This window comes from Elephantulus edwardii, unplaced genomic scaffold, assembly GCF_000299155.1.
Source record: "Elephantulus edwardii isolate Elephantulus edwardi_28Jun2011 unplaced genomic scaffold, EleEdw1.0 scaffold00012, whole genome shotgun sequence".
NCBI classification, from domain to species: domain Eukaryota; kingdom Metazoa; phylum Chordata; class Mammalia; order Macroscelidea; family Macroscelididae; genus Elephantulus; species Elephantulus edwardii.
Genome location: NW_006399762.1, coordinates 8,149,088 through 8,169,764, shown reverse-complemented (window position 1 = coordinate 8,169,764; position 20,677 = coordinate 8,149,088). Strand labels below are relative to the sequence as shown.

The 20,677-nt window shown below is 37.2% G+C and overlaps 1 protein-coding gene across 1 annotated transcript in view; it reads right to left on the bottom strand.

The window, feature by feature from the left end:
• The window catches only part of PDE5A (phosphodiesterase 5A, cGMP-specific), a 259,248-nt gene that overhangs the window by 75,314 nt on the left and 163,257 nt on the right, over positions 1-20,677 (bottom strand). The window contains exons 10-11 of the mRNA XM_006881059.1: positions 19,130-19,305; positions 16,625-16,684 (exon numbers count right to left, since the gene is read on the bottom strand). Of these exons, the coding sequence (XP_006881121.1) occupies positions 16,625-16,684; positions 19,130-19,305 (236 nt within the window). The remainder of the gene's footprint in view (positions 1-16,624; positions 16,685-19,129; positions 19,306-20,677) is intronic.

Here is a 20,677-nt window from a genome sequence, read left to right as displayed (position 1 = left end):
ACACTTAATAATGCTCATATGAAACCTATACATAAACCAAGAAGCTATTTTCTAATCAGAGCAACGCAACAAAGCGTAGTTTAAAATAAAGCAAGTTGTACATCAGGGCTGTATCTTTTCTCCATATCTATTCAATCTGTATGCTAAATCATTTAAGAAGCTGGACTTTATGAAGAACAGATCAGAGGATCAGAGGACACCTCATCAACAAACCATTTTATTCAAATGACACAACCTTGTTTGCTGAAAGTGACGAAGATTTGAAACAGCTGCTGCAGAAGATCAAAAACTACAATCTTCAATATGGATTCCATCATAACACCAAGAAAAGAAAAATCCTCACCAATGGGCTGATAGGCATCATCATAATAGATGAAGAAAATATTTAAATAGTCAATAATTTCGTCTTATTTGGATCCATAAACAACCTCTGTACCAGCAGTCGGGAGATTAGAAGACACACTCTATCGGGAAAGTCTGCTGTCAAGAACCTATTCAAAGTACTGAGAGCAACTAAGGTGCTCCAGACTAAAGCCATAGTCTTTCCAATCACCTGCTATGCATCTGAGAGCTAACAAATGAATAAGGATGGCAGGAAAAGAATTGATTCTTTTAAGTTGTGATGTTGAGGATGAGCACTGAGTATTCTGTGAACTGCCAAAAGAACAAACATTTATTGGAGAAGTGCAGCCAGACTGGTCCTTAGAGGCAACAGTGGTGAAGCTTTAATCCACATTTGGTATGGTGCTAAAAGAGGTTATTCTTTGGAAGGGGACATCATGCTTGGAAAGCTAGAGGGTCAGTGAAAGAGAGGAAGACCTTCAACAAGATAGATTGACACAGTGACTACAGCAGTGTGTCAGTGAGAATGTCACAGGATAGTACAAGGTTCAAACCTTTTGTTCATATGATGTCTAAGTAGGGGAAAAAAAAGGGCATTATGTACATGGCCATGAGTATCTCTCTGCAAGGGCCAGAGTGAGTAAGAATAGCACAACCTCTCACTTCCCTAGAATAGAAAGCAGACAAATTACCCACAGGCCAGACCCATGGTGCCTCTAGACCCACCAAGATGTTCATTTATTCATTGCTGACCCAAAGATTCACAATCAATTTTATTAGGGAAGGAAGTTGGAGAGTGAGGGAGGCAAAGACTATCACTCAATACAAGTTCTGATTTTAGCCCAAGTTCCAAGGCACAACTCCTCAGTTAGTCCAGGTTCTGGTTTCAGTTCAGCAGTAAAATCAAAATCATCAGCAAGGTTTTCTTCAGAACAATTTTAAGTCAGCTTCTCCTTCAAGAATCCGGCAAGAACAGCAAAAACCTTGAACTGAAGTCAGCACAAATGCAAGAAGTCTCAGGTCACACCTTGCCACAGTTACTCCACAGCAATGTCACAGTCCATCACCATTACCAAGGTCTTTTTCCAATCTCCCTCAAGTCTTGCCACCACAAGTCTTGCTCACCTCCAGTCTTGCTGCCCAGTGTGGGAAGCACTCTTTCTTTTATCCTAGTCCCACAACTGTTGGTGATTTATAAGAAAGACCATACTGATTTGCAAAACCATATGCCTGCAGTTAAGGTCAATGGAGAATAGATGGGGCTAACTGTAATGGCTAAAAACGGGCAACATTTATGCTAACACCATATAGGATCTCTATTAATTGTATCTGAGTCAGTGGCACCTAACAACTACTACTACTGTTAGGGAGCTCAGCGGTCATAGAGAGGTACACTGCTAATTCAGTGGTTCAAAGGGAGAATTCAGAAAATCAGTGGAGGGTCACTACAGAGTTAGTTCCAATTTAAAAACAATGAGAGAGACTATTAACATATACTCTGAATACTACCAATACTACCAATACCAACAATAACTAATATTTCCTGTGAGCATATGTATAAGAACTATGCTAACGACAATGCTGTGAAGTAAGTTCTTTCATTATTGTCTCTTTACTGATGGGAACAAGTTACAACACTGCTTGAGAGCTGGAATTGGAACTTAAGTATCTCTCTTCACATCTCATACCCTTAATTATCAAAATGTGAGGAACGAAGAAAAATGTATCATAGCCCTTGGTGATACATCTTGCTCTATCACCAGTATGCAGTCTGTTTTATGTATTTTGCAAACTACTAAACTATTTCTACCTTCATAACCCTTTAAAGGGAAAAGAAAGCAAAATTGGTGCTGAATCTAAGGTTTGGGTTGTGCATTTTCAAGCTAGATCACTGACTTCTGAAAAAGATTTATCCAGAATCTATGGTTTATTCAATCACTGAACAGAACATTAAATGGTATTATTATTATTTTGACTCAAGGAATGATAGCCTGGGTTATCAGACTTTCTCTTGTGGATACCCAGGAGTATTTTATAAACTTTCATTATGAGACTCTTGTCTGAGATGGTATTCCAAATGTTTGTTCCCAGTCAGTCGGTTTTCTTTTCACCCTGTTGGAAAAAGTATTTTTTAATGAACACAGGGATTTCATCTTTAGAAGGTACCATTCATCAATTGTATCCTCTCCAGATTATGCATTTCTGGCTACATTTGGCAGTCTCTCTACCACAGACTTGGCCATCTAAGCTTAATTCCAGTTTGTCTCTGATGAACCTTATCATTTGGGGCTTTACTCCCAAGTCTCTTATCCACTTTGAGGTGATTTTTGTATCTGATGTGAAATATGAATCCTGTTTCAGCTTCCTGCAGGTAGCAGTCCAGTTTGCCTGCATAATTTGTTGAAGATGTTGTCATTTCCCCATTTGATAGGTTTTATTTCCTTGTTGAGTATCAGTTGACCATAGATATAGCTGGGTCTACTTCTGGTTTCTCAATTCTGTTCCAATCATCTATGTGCCTGTCATTATGCCAGTACCATGCTGTTTTGGTTACTACTGCTGTGTGGTAGGTTTTTAGGTCCCACTTCATTTTTGTTTCTTAGAAGTGTTTTGCTTATTTGGGGTCTCTCGCCTCTCCAAATAAACTTGACAATTTCCCTTTCAATCTCCTTGAAAATGAATTTGGTATCTCTATTATGATTGCACTATATATGTAGATAGCTTTTGGTAAGATTGTCATTTTCACAATATTTAGTCTTCTTATTCATGAAAAAGGTACATTTTTCTATTTCTTTTGATATTTTATTGTATCTTGCAGAAATGTTCTGTAGTTTTCTTTGTATAGGTCTTTTGTATCTCTAGTTAGGTTCACTCCCAAAGACATGGAAAGAATTTTCAGAGAGAAAGATAGTCAAATGTCCAACAGTGAAGAAATGCTTCAATCACTGGCAATAAAAGAGATGCAAATCAAAACACAGTGCAAATCAAAACTCCAGTAGCAGTGGCAAAGTAATAAATGTTGGAGAGGATGTGGTGATATAGGAATTCTGCTACATTCTTGGTGGGCTCGTACAACGGTACAACCACTCTGGAAGGCAGTTTGGTGCTTCCTCAAAAAGCTGAATATAGAAATTCCACATGACCCAGCTATTCCACTGCTTGGAATATACCCCAAGAAAATGAGAACTGAGGCTCAAACAGAAACTTGTACATCAATGTCCACAGCAGCATTATTCACCATGGGAAGAACAAGGAAACAGACCATATGTCCAACCACAAATGAATGACTTGGGAAGTTGTGGTACATTCATACAATGGAATACTATGCAGCACTCAGGAGCAAGGATTTTGCAAATTATTACCCAACTTGGGAGGGACAGAAGAGTATTACGCTGGGTGAACTCAGTCCCAAAAGGACAAATACTATATAAAACCATATTATAGAATGGGTTTGAGGATCCAAGGTGGTGGTGGTGGTGGTGGGATAGGGTGCTAATCATAGGGTGTTAATCATAGAGTTGCACAATACAATGGGTGGGTGGGGTGAAGGAAATGGAAAGGATATTTTGTGAAAAAACAATGTATTCAAACTTTGTAAATAAATCAGAATAAAATATAAAAAAAGAGAAAGATATACAATCTCTTCCCATGAGAATTATAGCCTTGGTAACTCAATGAACATTCATCCATAAGTTAAAAAGAAAAAGGAAAAAAATAAAAAAAGAAGCCTGGAGGAGAAGATAAGCACATAAATAACTGAAATCTAATAAGTGGATTAACACAAGTAGGTTAATAGTTTATACAACTGATCCTTATCAGCATAATAATCTAAACCAAATCCACTCCATTACCATCAAACTGACTGCTAAAAACATTGACCCTAAATGATGAACAGAGCTGTTCTATACGGTTTCCAAGGCTATAATCTTATGAAATACCACCATATCTTTCTCCTTCACTATAATGATAGAGAATACAGAATCATACTTAATTACATCTCAAAAAACCAGCCTTCTATTTCTCAAAGAAAATCTTTCCAGAGCTTTAGCAAGGCAATGATAGAGGATAGAGAACAGTATTTAACTACTTAAACAAAAAGTAAGCCATTGTTTTTTTCTGAAATCAAAGACAGTCTTCTCAATCTAGAGTAGTAATTTTTTTTGGGGGGGGTCCCTTTCAAATAAATTTTTGTTTACTCAGTAGAGAAATAAATTATAGGAAATAATGCATTTATAAAGTGTATCGTGCCTCTAGAAGCTCAGAAACATGTGTTCACAGTAAATAATACTTTTGGATAATGTAAATATAATGATCATTTAAAAATTATTCAGTTTCTTATTTTAGATAGCTGCTTCATGAAAAGTTATGGTTAGCCTGTGGCATCGTCTCTTGTAACCACAGAAAAAAATAAAGACATAAGGGTACATAGCTATACTATTTAGTCAATTGTATAATCTTTAAGAACGTCATACTCTTATTAAAAGGCTTTGGTTTCTAGACTCATGTCTCAATATCTAAAATATAAATTAAGGACACTGGAAACAATAGTTAACTGTTAAGGAAAAGAAATCATTAAAAAAAAAACAACCCTGGAATGAAAAGGGAAGTCAGTGATACTGTTCCTTCATAAAACAGCAGATTGTTAAAAAGTTTTATAAAGGTATTTTGTTATACTGTAACTTGCTGTCAATACAAATAAATACAAAATCAATACAAATATTATGAGGAAAATATAGTTTCTTTTTTAAAAAAAATTACTATTTTTTTGTGTGTGTACCGTCAAATCAGATCTGACTGGTACAGGAGGAGATTGCTCTTCCTTCTCCAGCAAAGTATCTGGTGGATTTGAACTGCACACTTCTGGGATTGCAGCGCAGCTTCTTACCACTAGGCCACCAGAGCTACCGGAGGAAAAGATATTTTCAATTTCCATTATTTCGACTTTAAGGAGACTCTTACAAATAATAAAATTAATATATGGTATTTTAATGATTGTACTGATCTACTCAATGAGCCCTGGTGTCATAGAGAGAAATGAGCTTGGTTACTAACCACAAAGCTAGCATATGAATTCAGCAGGAATTCCATGGCAGAAAGACGTAGTAATCTGTTTCTTCAAAGGTTCACTGTTAGGTGACACTGAGTAGACTCAAACTCATTGTACCCCTATGTACAACACAAAGAAACATTGCCAAACCCCAAGCCGTCCTTTTAATCTACATACAGTTAAAGTTCTTTCTCTCCTTTTTTGACTTATCACTTTTGCAAGCCTGAAGGGCCCTTCCAAGGACTGGCCCTTCCTGACAAAATGCCCAAAGAATGTAGACAAAGTTTCATAATTTCTGCTTGCAGAGAGCACTCTGTCTGCACTTCTCCCAGGACAGATTTGAATATTATTTTGGCACTCTATGGCATATTCAGTACTCTATGTCAACATCTCTTCGGCTCTGGTTGTTGGTGCATAAATTTGAATGACAGTGATATTAACAGGTCTTCCTTGTATGCATATGGATATTATCCTATCAGTTACAACATTGTATTTCAAGATGGATCTAGAAATCGTCTTTTTAACTATGAATATGACCCCATATTCTCCTCCTTTTAATTTCCAGAATAGAAAATCATGATTGTTTGATTCAAAATGTTCCATGCCAACCCATTTCATTTTGCCATTATTTTGTCATAATTTTGTCATTATTTATGCATTCCATTTCTTTCTTAACAATCTACCATTTTCCTACTTTATACTTCTCACATTGTACTCATGCTCTAATCATTAGTGTCTCCTAGCAACTATTCTTCCTCCTTTGTGATTCTCAACATGAAGATTCAACCTCTGGTGCCACATCAGCTAATCTAAGTGTGCTCTGTTGTATTTTGGCAGTGGATGAGTAATCCTTCTCCCTAGTCTGTCTTAATTTGGGTGCTAAGCTTTAGAACAATATTTGACAGACTTCTCCACAGGACTAAAGAGCAATGATGCCAGTTTAAAAACTAAGGTGTTCCTGATCCAGACTATGGACTATGGTCTTTGTAATTACTTGTTGTACATCAGAGAGATGGATAATGATTAAAAATGATAGAAGGTGAGTTGTGGTTCTGGAGAAGAGTGTTGAATATACCATGGACTGCTAGGAGAACAAACAGGTTTGTGCTAGAGATGATGAAACCAGGCTGCTCTTTGGAGGCAAGGATTCAGAAGCTTTGTCTAACATACTTTGGACATGTTACAAGGAGAGACCAGTTCTTGAAGAGGGACATCATGTGTGGAAGAGTGGAGGGACAGCGAAAGAGGAAAAGAAGACCCTCAATGACATGGATTGACTCAGTGACTGGGGTAAGGGGTAGGTAGGTCAGAGACAATGAAACTGGCTCAAGGTAGAGCAGGGTTCAGAGATGTTGTACACAGGGTTGCTATGAGTCACAACCAACTTGATGGTTCATAACAACAACAACAACAAAATGAGTCAGCACAACAATTCAAAGAGATTACTTTTTTTAAAGTATTTCATATCCTAAACTTTTCAACCTGTTATGCATCAGAGAGTTGGACAATGACCAAGGAGGATAGAAGGAGAACTGATGCCTTTGAGCTGTGGTGCTGGAGAAGAGTACTGAGAATACCATGGACTGCTAGGAAAACAAATAGATTTGTCCTGGAGAGGGTTAAACCGGGTGGCTCCTTGGAGGCAAGGATTCTGAGGCTCCGTCTAACTTACTTCGGACAGGTAGTGAGGAGAGACCGGTCCTTGGAGAGGGACATCATGCTTGGGAGGGTGGAGGGACGGCGCAGGAGAGGAAGGCCCTCTATGAGGTGGATTGATTCATTGATTCAGTGACTGGGATAATTGGGATGGGAGTGTCAGAGACAGTGCGATTGGCACAGGACAGAGCGGAGTTTCGGGCTGTTGTACATAGGGTCGCTATGAGTCACAGGCGACTCGACGGCACATAACAACAACAACAACAACAACAAACTTTTCTTAAAGAATAAGAGTCTTGAAAACCCTGTGAGGACCCCTGAGTTTTTCTGGGTTAGAACATACTCTGTGGAAGTAAGTTTATTAATCTATTAAAAAAAGTTATGGACTACAAGAAACGATTCTCCTGGGTAAATGAAAACTGTCTTTAACAGCTTCTGACCACTATCACCACCTCACGGAACACGTTGTACAGAGAATAGTTTGGATCTGTGTTTGAATAAAATCAGTTTCAAAGAACATTATATCATGATTTACAGAAGGCTATTGTCCTTCTTCTCTTACACTGTTAGCCTAAAGTTGGCTTTTTTCAGTTGTTAACTTAGCTCCCGCTGGTCTCCAGTTACCTTAACTGCAGACACATGGTCCTGCAAATCAACATCTATGGGACTAAGATAAGCAAGAGAGTATCTCTCACACCGGAGGACAACTTGTGGAAGACTGAAGCAAGCCTCTTTTGAGAGTGAAACTCTGGTGGTTGTGGCGGAGAGACTGTGGCTTTGTTTTGGAGAAACTGTGGCAAGGTGTAACCAGAGGAGCTCTGAGATACAGGCCACAATTAAAAAAGACTTTGATGTTCTTGCTGGATGCTTGACAGAGAAGCTGACTAATAACAGCTCTGAAACCAATCTTGCTGGATGATTGAAGAAACCAGAGGCTTCTTGAATTTGCATTGCAGAACCAATACCAAGACTTTAATTAATTAAGAAATTGTGTTTTCCTGTTATCCTGGCTTGGGACTGCTGGACTAAACCTGGACTTGGCATTGTGAGATATTCTTTTCCTCTCCTACTCTCCAACTTATGTTGCTGTTGATTGCCTTCGAGTCAAGCATGACTCATAGCGACCCTATGGACAAAAGGCTTGAAAACCCTCTACAACTATCAATATTTATTGATGTTCATAGAGTTTCCAGAGGCATCAAAGAGTTTCTGGAGGCCTCTCCAGCTTATATCTGTAAAAAATCCCATTCTTGGTAATATATCGGTGAGTAAAGTCTGTGAATCAACAATGAATGAACAAACTTCTTGCTGCTGGCATGGCTCTAGAGATACCATAGGGTTAGACTATGGGCTCTCTATCTGCTGTCTGCTCCTTGGTGGTGAGATGCTGTGCTATTCTCATTCCCTCTTGTCCTTTCAGAAAGAATCGTATATTCCTGTGTCCCTCTGTCCTGTTTTCTGCTCTCCAAACATCTTAAAATACAAAGAAAACATGACTTTAAAGAAGAAATCACATAGTTTACAAAACTATTTGAATTTCTCTCTAAGAAGTAACAGAAACCAAATCTGTTAATACAAAAGGGGGGGGGCGAATATTTAACTCAGTATACAATATACAATTTGAATCAAATTGTATATAAGCAGGTAAATGAAGTACAGCAAGATTGGATAGTATATAGTCTTTACTGAATTTCAATGTGCTTTGTGATTTCCCCCCCCCTTCTTCCTAATATAAGTGGATCTGCTTAAATGTCAATAAGGAAGAAACACAGCTTATACAAAACTTGAACAATGACCTTCCAGTTATATAAATTCACACATATCAGAACTAAATTCATTTGTAAAGAAGGAATTCAGATTTATAGATTGACTCATGAATATACATGCAAAAATTTTCAACAAATCCCTAGCTAACTGAATCCAATGCTGTATTAAAAAAATAACCATTCATCATGATCAAACGGCACTCATATCAGGCATGCAAGGATGGTTCAACATTAGAAAAACAATCCCTGTAGTCTACCACACCAATAAAACAAAAGAATCACATGATCATAGCAATAGATGTAGAAACAGCATTAGATAAAATTCAACATCTTGTGCTGGTAAAAAAAAAAAAACCCACTCATCACAATAGCTACAGAAAAGAAATCCTTCAAAATTTAAAAGCATGTATATAAAACCAATATCTAATATTACTCTCAAGGAAAGAGAGACTGAAGGCAATCTTCTTGTGAATGAGAACCAGAAAAGGACGCCTTTTACCCCTACTTTTATCCACTATAAAAGAGCAAAAAAGCAAAAAGAAGGGGAAAAGACACCCACATAAGCAAAGAGGAAGTAAAACTATCTCTATTTACAGATAATATGACTCTCTATATAGAAAATTCCAAAGACTTAGCATGAAAATTATTTAATCTAATTGACCAATAAAATAGTCATATGGTACAAGATCAACATCCAAAAATCAACCTATTTTTTTTTACAGTAACAAAGGCAACTATGAAATGGAAATAAGAAAAACAATGTCATTTATAATAACCACCACTTAAAATAACCAAAATATTAAATACCCGAGGATAAATCCAACAAGTGATACAAAAGTTTTAAATAAAGACAACTAAAAATAATACTACAAGAAATCAAAATGAGGCCTACATAAATGGAAGAATGCCATGCTCATGAATCAGAAGGCTAAAAACATTGTGGGAATGGGAATACTACCAAGTGCTACCTGCAGATATAATGCAATCTTGGTCCAGATCTACCATTATTTTTCACTCAGATGGATAAAACAATTGTTGGCTGTTGTTATGTGCCATTAAGTCACCTGCAACTCATAACGACCCTATGTACAAAATCTCTGAACCCTGCTCTATCTTAAGCCAACCTTATTGTCTCTGACATACCTACCCATGAATACCCCAGTCACTGAGTCAATCCATTTTGTTGAGGGTCTTCCTCTCCTGAGCTGTCCCTCCACCCTCCCAAACATAATGTCCTTCTCTAAGGACTGGTCCCCTTTTGCAAAATGCATAAAGGATGTTAGACTCCTTCAGAATCCTTGCCTCTAAGGAGCAGCCTGGTTTCACCCTCTCAAGGATGAACTTGCTTGTCCTAACAGCTCACTGTATACTCAATACTCTTCTCCTTTATGTGGAAAAGAGATACCAGATAAGCAAACCAGTAGTAAGAAAAAAAAAACAAACAAAAACCCCAAACAAAGTAGAAGGCCTTACACTTCCTGATCTCAAAGCCTATCACAAAGCTTTGTAACAAGTCCAAAAGAACCTCAGTACTTCTAGCACTGCTTGCAAAAAGAAGAGGGGGGGACCTACTGCATGACAGACAGTTGACGTCCATGACACTGGTTATCAAGATTGTATGGCCAATGTTCATGTGCTTATGTGCTCAAAAAAGTTTTCATTTATAATTTGGCTATCCATTTAGATTCTTGGAAAAGATCCTCTTTCTTGATCTACACGGTAAAATGATTTTAGGTATCAGAGATCTGGTTCACTTTTGACCTCCCCTCCTGCTGCATTATGGAGGGAAACACACACATATTTCATCAGGGCCAACAGTCTTGTGCATTTTCAGACTCTGAAAGGTTAAGATTATGATGAGGTGGATTCTGTCCAATGTGGCTGGACTCTTTGCTTATACTATTTTGACTTGGAATCAACAGTTTATTTGCTTCTAGAGACTTCACTTATAATTTGAGAAATTACAATAAAATGAAAGACATAGGGACTTAACTGAATCCATACTGACTCCATGACAAAATTAAAAAGCTTATTTAAAAAAATTAGACACTAATACAATTTGTGACTTAGAATCATTAAAAGGCAAATAGAAAAAAAGCACAGTTTAGAGCTTTATTTCTGCTACATCTAATTCTAAGGTGATATAACGTTAGTTTCAAAAAAATGGAGGGGAAAATAAAAAGTAAATAAAGGAAAATTAATATGGGCTCTGAAATTCCTACTAGCTAAATGATATTTTTATTATCAGAGAACTTCTCTACAGACAGAAATGAATATTTCAGTACACTTGAAAACATGATTTAATTTTTCTAAGAACAAATTTTTTTAAAAGAAGAGCCAGGGGAACATGTGAGCCTTCCCCCCTTTTCAGTTTATTTTAGGTGTTAAACAGAGATCAACAAAGATAACAGCACTTTTGCTAATTGATGTGCAATGCAGACTAATTGCACACACCTGTGTGATTAGGGATACAAAAGAATTTTTATTAGGTTGCTAGAAAATGAAAATTGAAATCAGTTGCTGAATTTCAGCTAATAGAAATGAATTACTTGATCTACAAAGTTATGTGACCCCCAAATTGGCAATGCAGCTGCCAAAACCCTATTTTCCAAATGGAACAACAGATGGTTTGAACAATAGCAATTTTCAGTTATTCCAAAGTGTTGTTCTCATGCTAAAATTATAAATACAATGAGAGGATAATGTTCTGATTCTTCTGAAAGACTATACTATTTTTAAAATGAGAAACAAAGTTTATATTCTAGTGAATTTTTTTTAAAGCACAGTCTTTAGAAATTACTCTATTTGCTAGTGTCCATTTGTATAAAATAACACATGGCACGGTGTAACCTTGCCCTCATTTTAGAACTAACTCGATAACCCCATGGTGCCTACAAGCACTTTCAGTGCACTCTGCCACACACCAGTGAATTTCCAACATGCTGTATACATTTATTTGAAAACTATCTTCTCCTGAGAGAACTGGCAAATGAATCAATTAAGCCTGAAGTGAAAGACACTTTAAATTTATAAACTGAAGTAAATGAAAACCTTCTCATTACTTCAAAGATTATCAGGAATTAAAAAAAATATATAGCTAATTCAATGTGGGGTTTGTTACAAAAGAGGCTTGAAGGTGAAGTCATAGAAAGGTCTTTCAACTATTGTTAGCAAATGACCATTACTCACTGAGGTAACTGAGAATGTCTATAAGGTCCTGTCCTATGTCTTTATTTTTTCTAACTCTAATGCAGTGTGATGGGATCTGTGGGTTTGGATCTGACCCGCTGGATTTAGTGGTGGCACCATCACTTATAACCTCTCTGAGAACCTGAGCAGGAAAACCCCAAACCAGTTTCCAAGAAGCCTATTCTCCTTATGATGACCTCAAGTGTTTCACATTAATTTTGTGCTATCCTTTTGCAAGAAGATCACCAAGTGTTTCAGGATTCCTCTGGATGGATTTGAGCCTTCAACCCTTCAGTTCATAATCAAGCATGTATGTATTTGTGCCACTGGGGACTCCATGAGAATCTGACTACCAGGACGATCTAAACTCACAAAACATCAAATTCTCTCACAAAATATTAATAATATGTCCCTTATAATTAAGGAGCTCTGGTGGCCTAGTGTCAAGAAGTTGTGCTACAATCCCCAAGGCATGCAGTTCGAGGCTACCAGATGCTCCGAGGGAGAAGGATGGGCAATCTCCTCCTGTGCTATTAACTGCCTCTGAAAACCCACAAGAGGGTCAGCTATTGGTTGGTTCTGACTCAATGGTGAACAACAACAACAACTTTATAATTAGATAGGAAGCTCTGGTGGCGTACTCCTATATTTGGAATACTAACCCCAAAGTTTAGTCTGCTTGGCTCCACAGTCAACACTCTTGGCACCAGTAGCCAGGAAATTAAAAGGCATATTGCCATGGGAGAGTCCACTGTCAGGGACCTCTCAAGAGTACTGAAGACCAATGGTCTCTCTCTGGAGACTAAGGTGCGTCTGATACAGGCCATGGTCTTTGCTACCACTTATTATGCATCAGAGAGTTGGACAATGACTAGGGAGGATAGAAGGGGAATTGATGCCTTTGAGCTTTGGTGCTGGAGTATTGAGGTTACCATGGACTGCTAGGAAAACAGATTCATCCTAGAAAGGGTTAAACCAGGTGGCTCCCTGGAGGCAAGGATTCTGAGGCTTCATCTAACATACTTTGGACATGCTTTAAGGAGAGACCAGTTCTTGGAGAAGGACATCATGCTTGGTAGGGTAGAGGGACAGCGCAGGAGGGGAAGGCCCTCTCTGAGGTAGATGGATTCAGTGACTGGGGTAATCGGGATGGGTGTGTCAGAGACAGTAAGAATGGCACAGGGGCAACAGAGCAGAGTTTAGGGCTGTTGTACATAGGGTTGCTATCAGTCGCAAGAACTTGACTGCACATAACAACAACAACCCCGAAGTGGCACCACTCTGGCGGTTTGAATCCAATAGTGGTTCCGGGAGAGAAAGATGGATCATGTATAACATGATTTTCAGCCTGCAAAAACTCACTGATGGGTCAGTTAGCTATAAGTTCCAACTCAAAACCAGTAAGTGAGCTAAAGGTAGGTAGAAGATACTTACCTAATACATAAAAGGCTATTTGAGATACATAGTAAGTACTCAATAACAGCAGCTAATATTCCTACTGCCTTTTTAATGTTATAATTGTCAAGGAAATGTCCAGACCACTGCTAGGTTCTCATATCTTCACTATCTCTCTGCTTTAAGTTTCATATTCAATCCTGTATTTCTCCTTGTCTAAGAACACATCATATGGCTTGTGAGCAATTCCTGCTCATAAAACCAAAACAAAGTAGCAATATAAAGACGTCAAATCCCTTTCATAGCTATGCCTCATCTACCTTTTCTTTTAAAAGCTTACTCACCATCCCAAGAACATGGCAACAGTCCAAATGTCCAACCACAATTGAATGGATTAAAAAACGATAGTATATTCACACAAGGAAATACTATGTAACATGCAGGAGCAATGGCTTTTAAAATCACTACCTAACTTGGGAGGGACTGGAGTGCATTATGCTAAGTGAACTAACTCAGTCCCATAAGAGACTGATCATAATAAGATCATTTTTGTAGAAATATAGATAACTAGTAAAATGTGTAAGAGGATTCAAGGGGGAGAGGGTAGGAACAGAGAGGTGAGGATGTGCAGGGTGGTAATCCTAGGGTTGCATAATTTGATGGTTAGAAGGAGAAGTGGGTAAAGAAAATGGGAAAGGTCTGGTGTGAAAGACTATGTGTACGAACTTTGCATATAAGCCAGCATAAAATAAATATTGATGGGATACCAGTTAAAGGGCTTCAACAGAGTCAGGCCTGGGCATGCTCATCAGTCTATGCTAAGAAATTAGGAAGAAAGCTACCTGGCCAACAGATTGCAAGAGATTCACATTTGTCCCCATTTCCCAAAAAGGTGATGCAACACAATGTGGAAATTATCAAACAATATCATTAATATCATATGCAAACAAAATGTTACTGAAGTATTTTTTAAAAGCTTATTAGAATAAAAAAATGGTCCAGAATCACTTCTTCCCTATTTCCTCTTTTTTTTTAAAAAACAAAAACACACCATGTATCTTTATTTTGTGTACATGGTTTTCTTTTTTAAACTGGTTTTCTTACAAAGTTCATATACACTGTGTTTCACACTACTCTTCATTCACATTATGTTTCATTCAATCATTGTTATTGACTGCCTTCAAGTCACGCATGACTCATACCAACACTATGCACAAAAAGGCCTAAGGCCCCTCTACAACTATCAACATTTATCAAAGTTCATAGAGTTTCTAGAGGCATGTTGTTTAGGAAGGATGCCACTCTTGCTTCCAGTCATATGTATTATGTTTCATAAAATTAATCACCATTGGATCTTGCCCATCATTACCCTGTCTTTTCACCACAGCGTTCCCTTAATTTTTTTTTACTTTATTTTCCTTCAAACAGCCTTCACAGCAAGCACTCGCTCACTTAGTCCAGCAGTCTTTTCCAGTCTCATTATTTCAGCCTTCCTGCAACTGCTAGAATCTCTTGATTTAAAATGCTTTCTTCTGCATCTCTGCCACTTGACTCTCATTGTATCTTCTTCCCTCTTAAACTAATACTTTTCTTTTCAACAGTTCTCTTTCCTACCTCCTTTCTTCAATAATTATATTCATGAGAGCTCTGCCCTTGGCCTTTCACAGAATCTAATTTAACAACTATGGGGCCATTAACTTCAAAATCTATATCTTTAGTTCTGACCATCACTTCCTCACCACTCTAGTCCTGCCTTGCCTGTTTGCTGAAGGGCACCCTGTGCTCACTGGATCTCCTACACTGCAAACTTACCATGCCCTAAATAAAATCTACGGACTTTCCCTTATAACAAGCCTTGCTTTTAATACTTCCACTTCTGTTAACTAATGGCACCATAATTTTATTAATTAAACAAACAACAACTCATTGACATTGACTCAGAATTGACCCAAAAGTTACTGTTCAATGGGTTTTCAGAGGCCTTATATCACACAAGATGATTTAGGCAGCTTTTTCCACTGTAGCAACTGGTAGAATCAAATTTCCTGCTTTCGGGTTAGAGGCACAACTCCTTACCCACAAGGCCACCAGAGCTATGTTTCCTAATTTTTCTAATTAGCAACATCTAAATCAGTTAACTTTTAATATTCCTTCTCCCCAGTGTTCACAACAGATAGCAAAGTGGCCATACCCATGGGCTCACGAATGAACAAGTTTTCTTTCTGATTTTCTCAAACAAGTCACTCAGCTTCCCCAGAGTCACTGTGGTCTTTATAACACAGTTACACACTTTATGTGAGAAAATCTAAGAACTTAGCTTGTTGCAGGCTGTGATGATTAGGACAATGGGCCCATCACCTCCAGCTGTCATTAATTCTGACACACGGCCACTCTTTATGTGTCAAAGTAGAATTGTGTACCAGAGGGTTTTCAAATGCTGACTTTTCAGAACTTCTTCTGAAGTACGTCTTAGTGATCTCAGACCACATAGTTTTTGGTTAGCAACTGAGAGTGTTAACTGTCCTACTCCAGGACCTGTGACAATAACACAAAATCTTAATCAACTGTTCATATCCTCCTTATCCCTTACTCACTTCCTGTCAAGCTTATAGCCAATTTTACATAATCCTTATCTGTGCCATCTAAGATAATTTAAATGTAGAAGTCTAGTTTTGACTTTCAAGTTTATGTATAACCTTCTAAGTAAATGTATAAACATCTTAACCAAGACCTAGTTATAAGTCATATACCAAATGAGATTGTAGTAAGAAATTAAAAGCTGATCTTATTTGAAGCCAAATTCAAACAGCATCTCCAAAACTATGTGGTAAAAAAAATAAATCATTTATGATAATGCAAACTAGATGATCAACAGTAAAGCATGACCTTTTTGTTATTATTATCCTACCCACACAACCACCCTTCAGCAAATGTTTTCATTTCCCCCAGGAACTGAAAATGAAATATAATTTTCTATAGAGATGTAAAGATTCTAACTACTAGAAGAAAACAAAACAGAATTATTGATTACTACATCAATGGATATTAATATTTTTGCTTTGCCTACCAATACAAAGTTGATTAGCATTTTATGATGTCCACTTTAATAGTTACTAAATTTGTTTAAATAAATAGGGGATCAAAAGCAGATATATTGAGTAAAGCATATGTACCTGTTAATTAAATGACTTGTTAGTATTTTTAAATTTTTTTTAAAAAGGAGAATTACCGCTAGAGACTGGAGTTCTCGTGTTTCTTCCTGTGCTGCAGAAGCATGATATGACAGAACCTAGAAGGGAAGAGGAGTACAGGTTAGCCAGAGACCTTCTGCCAAAATCGGGCTAGAATTTCAAGCCTGAAATTATGTTGAAACTTCTTATAGAGACAAGTAAACTTCTCAGAATGTCCACACCTTATTTGCTGCTATCTTCAATGTGAGCAAGAAAAGTGCAGATTTAGATTGAATGATTGTTTCAGAACACAAAAAATTATATACTCTCTATGTTCAGAAGAAACTCCAGTAATTTTCCTCCTGACACTGCTTATTGGTATTACATAACAAATATATTATTTATATGCCACATGACAAAGAACTTTCTTTCACCCTTGGAAAAAATTATATTTTCAATTGTTTTTCATCTTAGTGACTAGGTAAAGGGAGAAGACAGACTTTATTATCACTTGTGTACAAATAAACTTTTGAATAAATCAGCATTCAAATGTTGACATTTGGGAAGAAAGTTGCAGAGGCTCCTACATGAGATTTATAAACAATGCAGAAGTCATAATGAAGAAAAATGTGGCTGGGGTATATTAACATAGACTTAGGGAATTCCCATTACACTCTCCTGATTCAGGTGCTGAGAAGATAGCAGTTTACCTATAAATTACTCTTTAACAATTGAGGACATTGAGACTCAGGGGTTCTAATGGTTTTGTTTAGGGTTCACATGTTAATACATCCCTAAGTATTAAAATAAAGAATAAGATTTTGATAAACCCATTGTAGAGTTGATGTTGTTCAGAGAAGAACTATACACCAAAAAATTTAAGGTTGGTTGACTTTTTTTTTGGTGGGGGAGGGAGGAGTAGACTGTGAAGATTTTCTTCCAAAGTACCTCTTGGGTGGACTCAAACATCCAGACTTCTGTTAGTAGCTGAGAACATTAATCATTTGGAACACTCATGGCAAGACTGTCTCTGTCTGTCTCCACACGCACATACACACAAGAGAAACTGTGATGGAGTATTTTATTGTATATTGTGTTCCTAATCAAAAGACTGAGAGTTTTTGGTGGTCTGAATCTATCATCTACTCTGTAGAAGAAAAATAGCAGTCTCTTGAAAATGAGATTTCCAAAAGTTAATAGTCCAAAGTCTCTTATTTAATTCTGTACTCCAGCTGTTAGTGTTATATATTGAGGGTGAGGAATCTTAGAGAGTAAAATGAATTTTAAAGCTATTGGTAAAGCTTAACGTGTATCTTTTCAGTTCTTTAGGTTAAGTATTGATTAAGAAGCAAAAGGAAAAGTTATTATATTTCAATCTCAATCCACTGATCTCAACTAGAACAAAACAGGCAAACATTCAAACATACTTCACACCAGTGTATGATATTTATACTTTTTTGGCATCTATTTCCCTAAATTAGTTATTGACATAAAAATAAGTTATATCACGAGACCATTTTCAAGGCTGCTATCGAGATACAGCCACAAAAGGCTGCCACTACATGGGGGTTAGTCCTACATGCGGTAGAGTGGCCTGAACTCAGTTCATCCAACCAGTCACTAGTTCCCTAACTTGCCTGCACATTCAAGCACTAGGGAGAGATTTTAACAATATGGATTATTAGCTTCTACCTAAGATTTACTAAATCAGAATTTCCAGAAGGAGGATTCAAAAAGTTTATCTTTTACTATTTCCATCCCTTAACCTTTTGCATAGAGCAATATGGAGGATTGGGATGGAGCAGGTAAAGAATAACATCAGTAATCTTCCATGAGAATAGATATCAAAGCCAAGAATTGCTTTCTGCAGAAAAAGCAGAGCACTAAAGAGAAGAAAGTGTGAGTTCGGTTTGGCCATACAAACTTTAGCAACTCTTTTGAAATTTTTAGGTCTATAGGCTCTTCTCAATAAAAGCCTACGAGATTTAGGCTCGGGGCTGCAGTCTTTGAGTTATTTACCCCTCCTTCAATCCATCTTCCCTTCATTCTTAGTGTCTGTATCTTTTTTTCCTTTGTCCCGGTTGACAACACTTTGTTACTATATTTTTGAGGAACATTCTTCTAAGTTGTACAGCATTCTTCTGTCAATTTGCTGTGCTGAGGTATTCTATGTTGGCTGTGACACTGAAACTTGTACCACTGAGGTCTCAAATGTCATAAGAGTTCCCTAAGGTGGACAGTGTTCTGTGGAGTTCCCAGTTTAAGACAGATTTGGAAGTAGGAGTGGCATCTACTTCCTAAACCACATGCCTCTGGAAACTATGAACTTGGAGAAACAATGGTTATAGAAAGCTTTCAGGTCTTTTGTTTATAGGGTCACTATGAGTCATTCTCGACTCGATGGCAATCAATAACAACATATGCTCTTAGCTCTAGGAATGAGGATAGTGGGAATTTGATCATCTATATTACAGAGTTTTTGTGAGGACATGATGGCATGAAAAAAATCACAAACTGTCACTGAGGAAGGTAAATGCTATGTTTGATTGTAGAGACCAGCCCACCTCCAATGTGACCATCTGCTTGGCCATGGCTCTTTCCACTGCTTCATACATCTGCGTGTTCTGGATCCCCAAGCCACAAAAGATGACAAAAGCTTCCAGAAACTGTTCATCATTTCGATTGAAAGGCTTAACCTTGCCAGTATTCTCTTCCATTTTATTAACAAGTTGGCAAACACCTATAATGATAAAAATATTGAACAAATATAATTTTGATTTCTCATTGCTTGTTTTATGTATTTATTTTCTTAAAACACTTGTAATACATAGACTCACAAAGACACTCTTACACTTTCCTGTTTGAAATGCTTGGCAATTCAAGCAAACAATCCCACACAAGTACACACTAGAAAAGGAAAAGAAGTTAATTTATATGAGAACTATTTTCACATAGTTCTAAATGTATGTTGCCCATGTTAAAAAAAAATACAACCAAAACCTAGGGTACTATTTTCTTTCAGATGCTGCTGCAAATTTTAGAACAGTTGGGTCCCCAAAGACAATTTGTCCTTTGGAGACTAATTGGATTTTTGTTCACTTGCCAAGGGAACAATTTTGAGGCACATCAGAATTTTGGGGCATTCAAATTGCCTTTCCTTACTGAGAGAGAAATCAGAAGTTACAAACTCAGTTACACAAAAAGCAGAATGCAGAAAATTGGCAATTCACAGAGACAGTTTTCAATTTCAACTATGTGTCGAGGACAATCATAATAGCAGACAGCTTTTGATAAATGTCTATTTACTTAAAATTACTATAAATGATTCTTTACTTAGAAATGTAAATGGCTCTGTCTTTGAAGTAAAAAATTTTCCAATTTTATTCTCTCTTCGAATATCAAATGTGATGTTAATAAAAAGGAAAGATTATATCAACCATTTAAAAATGTACTGAACTGGTGGTCCATGAGATACAGAGTCTAGTGCTCTCTCTGTGAGAGGTTTGGTCAGCCATCCTTTCTGTGGGCACAACAAAGTGCTGTTCTGGCCCTTGTCAGCAAGTTCAAACCCACCAACCATGTTTTGGGAGGAAGACATGTCAGGATGCTTCTATAAAGATCCAGAAACTTTCTAGAACAGTTCTATTCTATCTGACAGAGAGTGTTATTATGAGTCTACGTATGTATGTGTGTGTGTGTTCGCATAAAAATTCATGTTAAACACACATACACATACACTTTACATCCTCAAGGGTTATGTCTACCAGCATTTCTGGGCCTCCAAGTTATAAATATAGAACTACTTATATACAGAGGCTCTTGACTATCTCCCAAGACAAATTTTCATGAAAAGTTAAAAAGTCATGTGTTTTATGCTCTTATTATAATATCATAATTGCCTCTCCAATCTTCATTCAGAGTTCTTTCCTACTTGGTGGACTTTATTTCACAAGCCAGATTTGTTTTTAATTGCTTCATTATAATTTCTACAGGCTTCATTATAATTTCTACATTTCATCACAGGAGACTAGAGCGAGGGCTACATGGTGGAGGGGACCTGGGGGAGGGTTTGTAAAACAATGAAAGAATCTTTTCTTTTACTTTTCCATAAT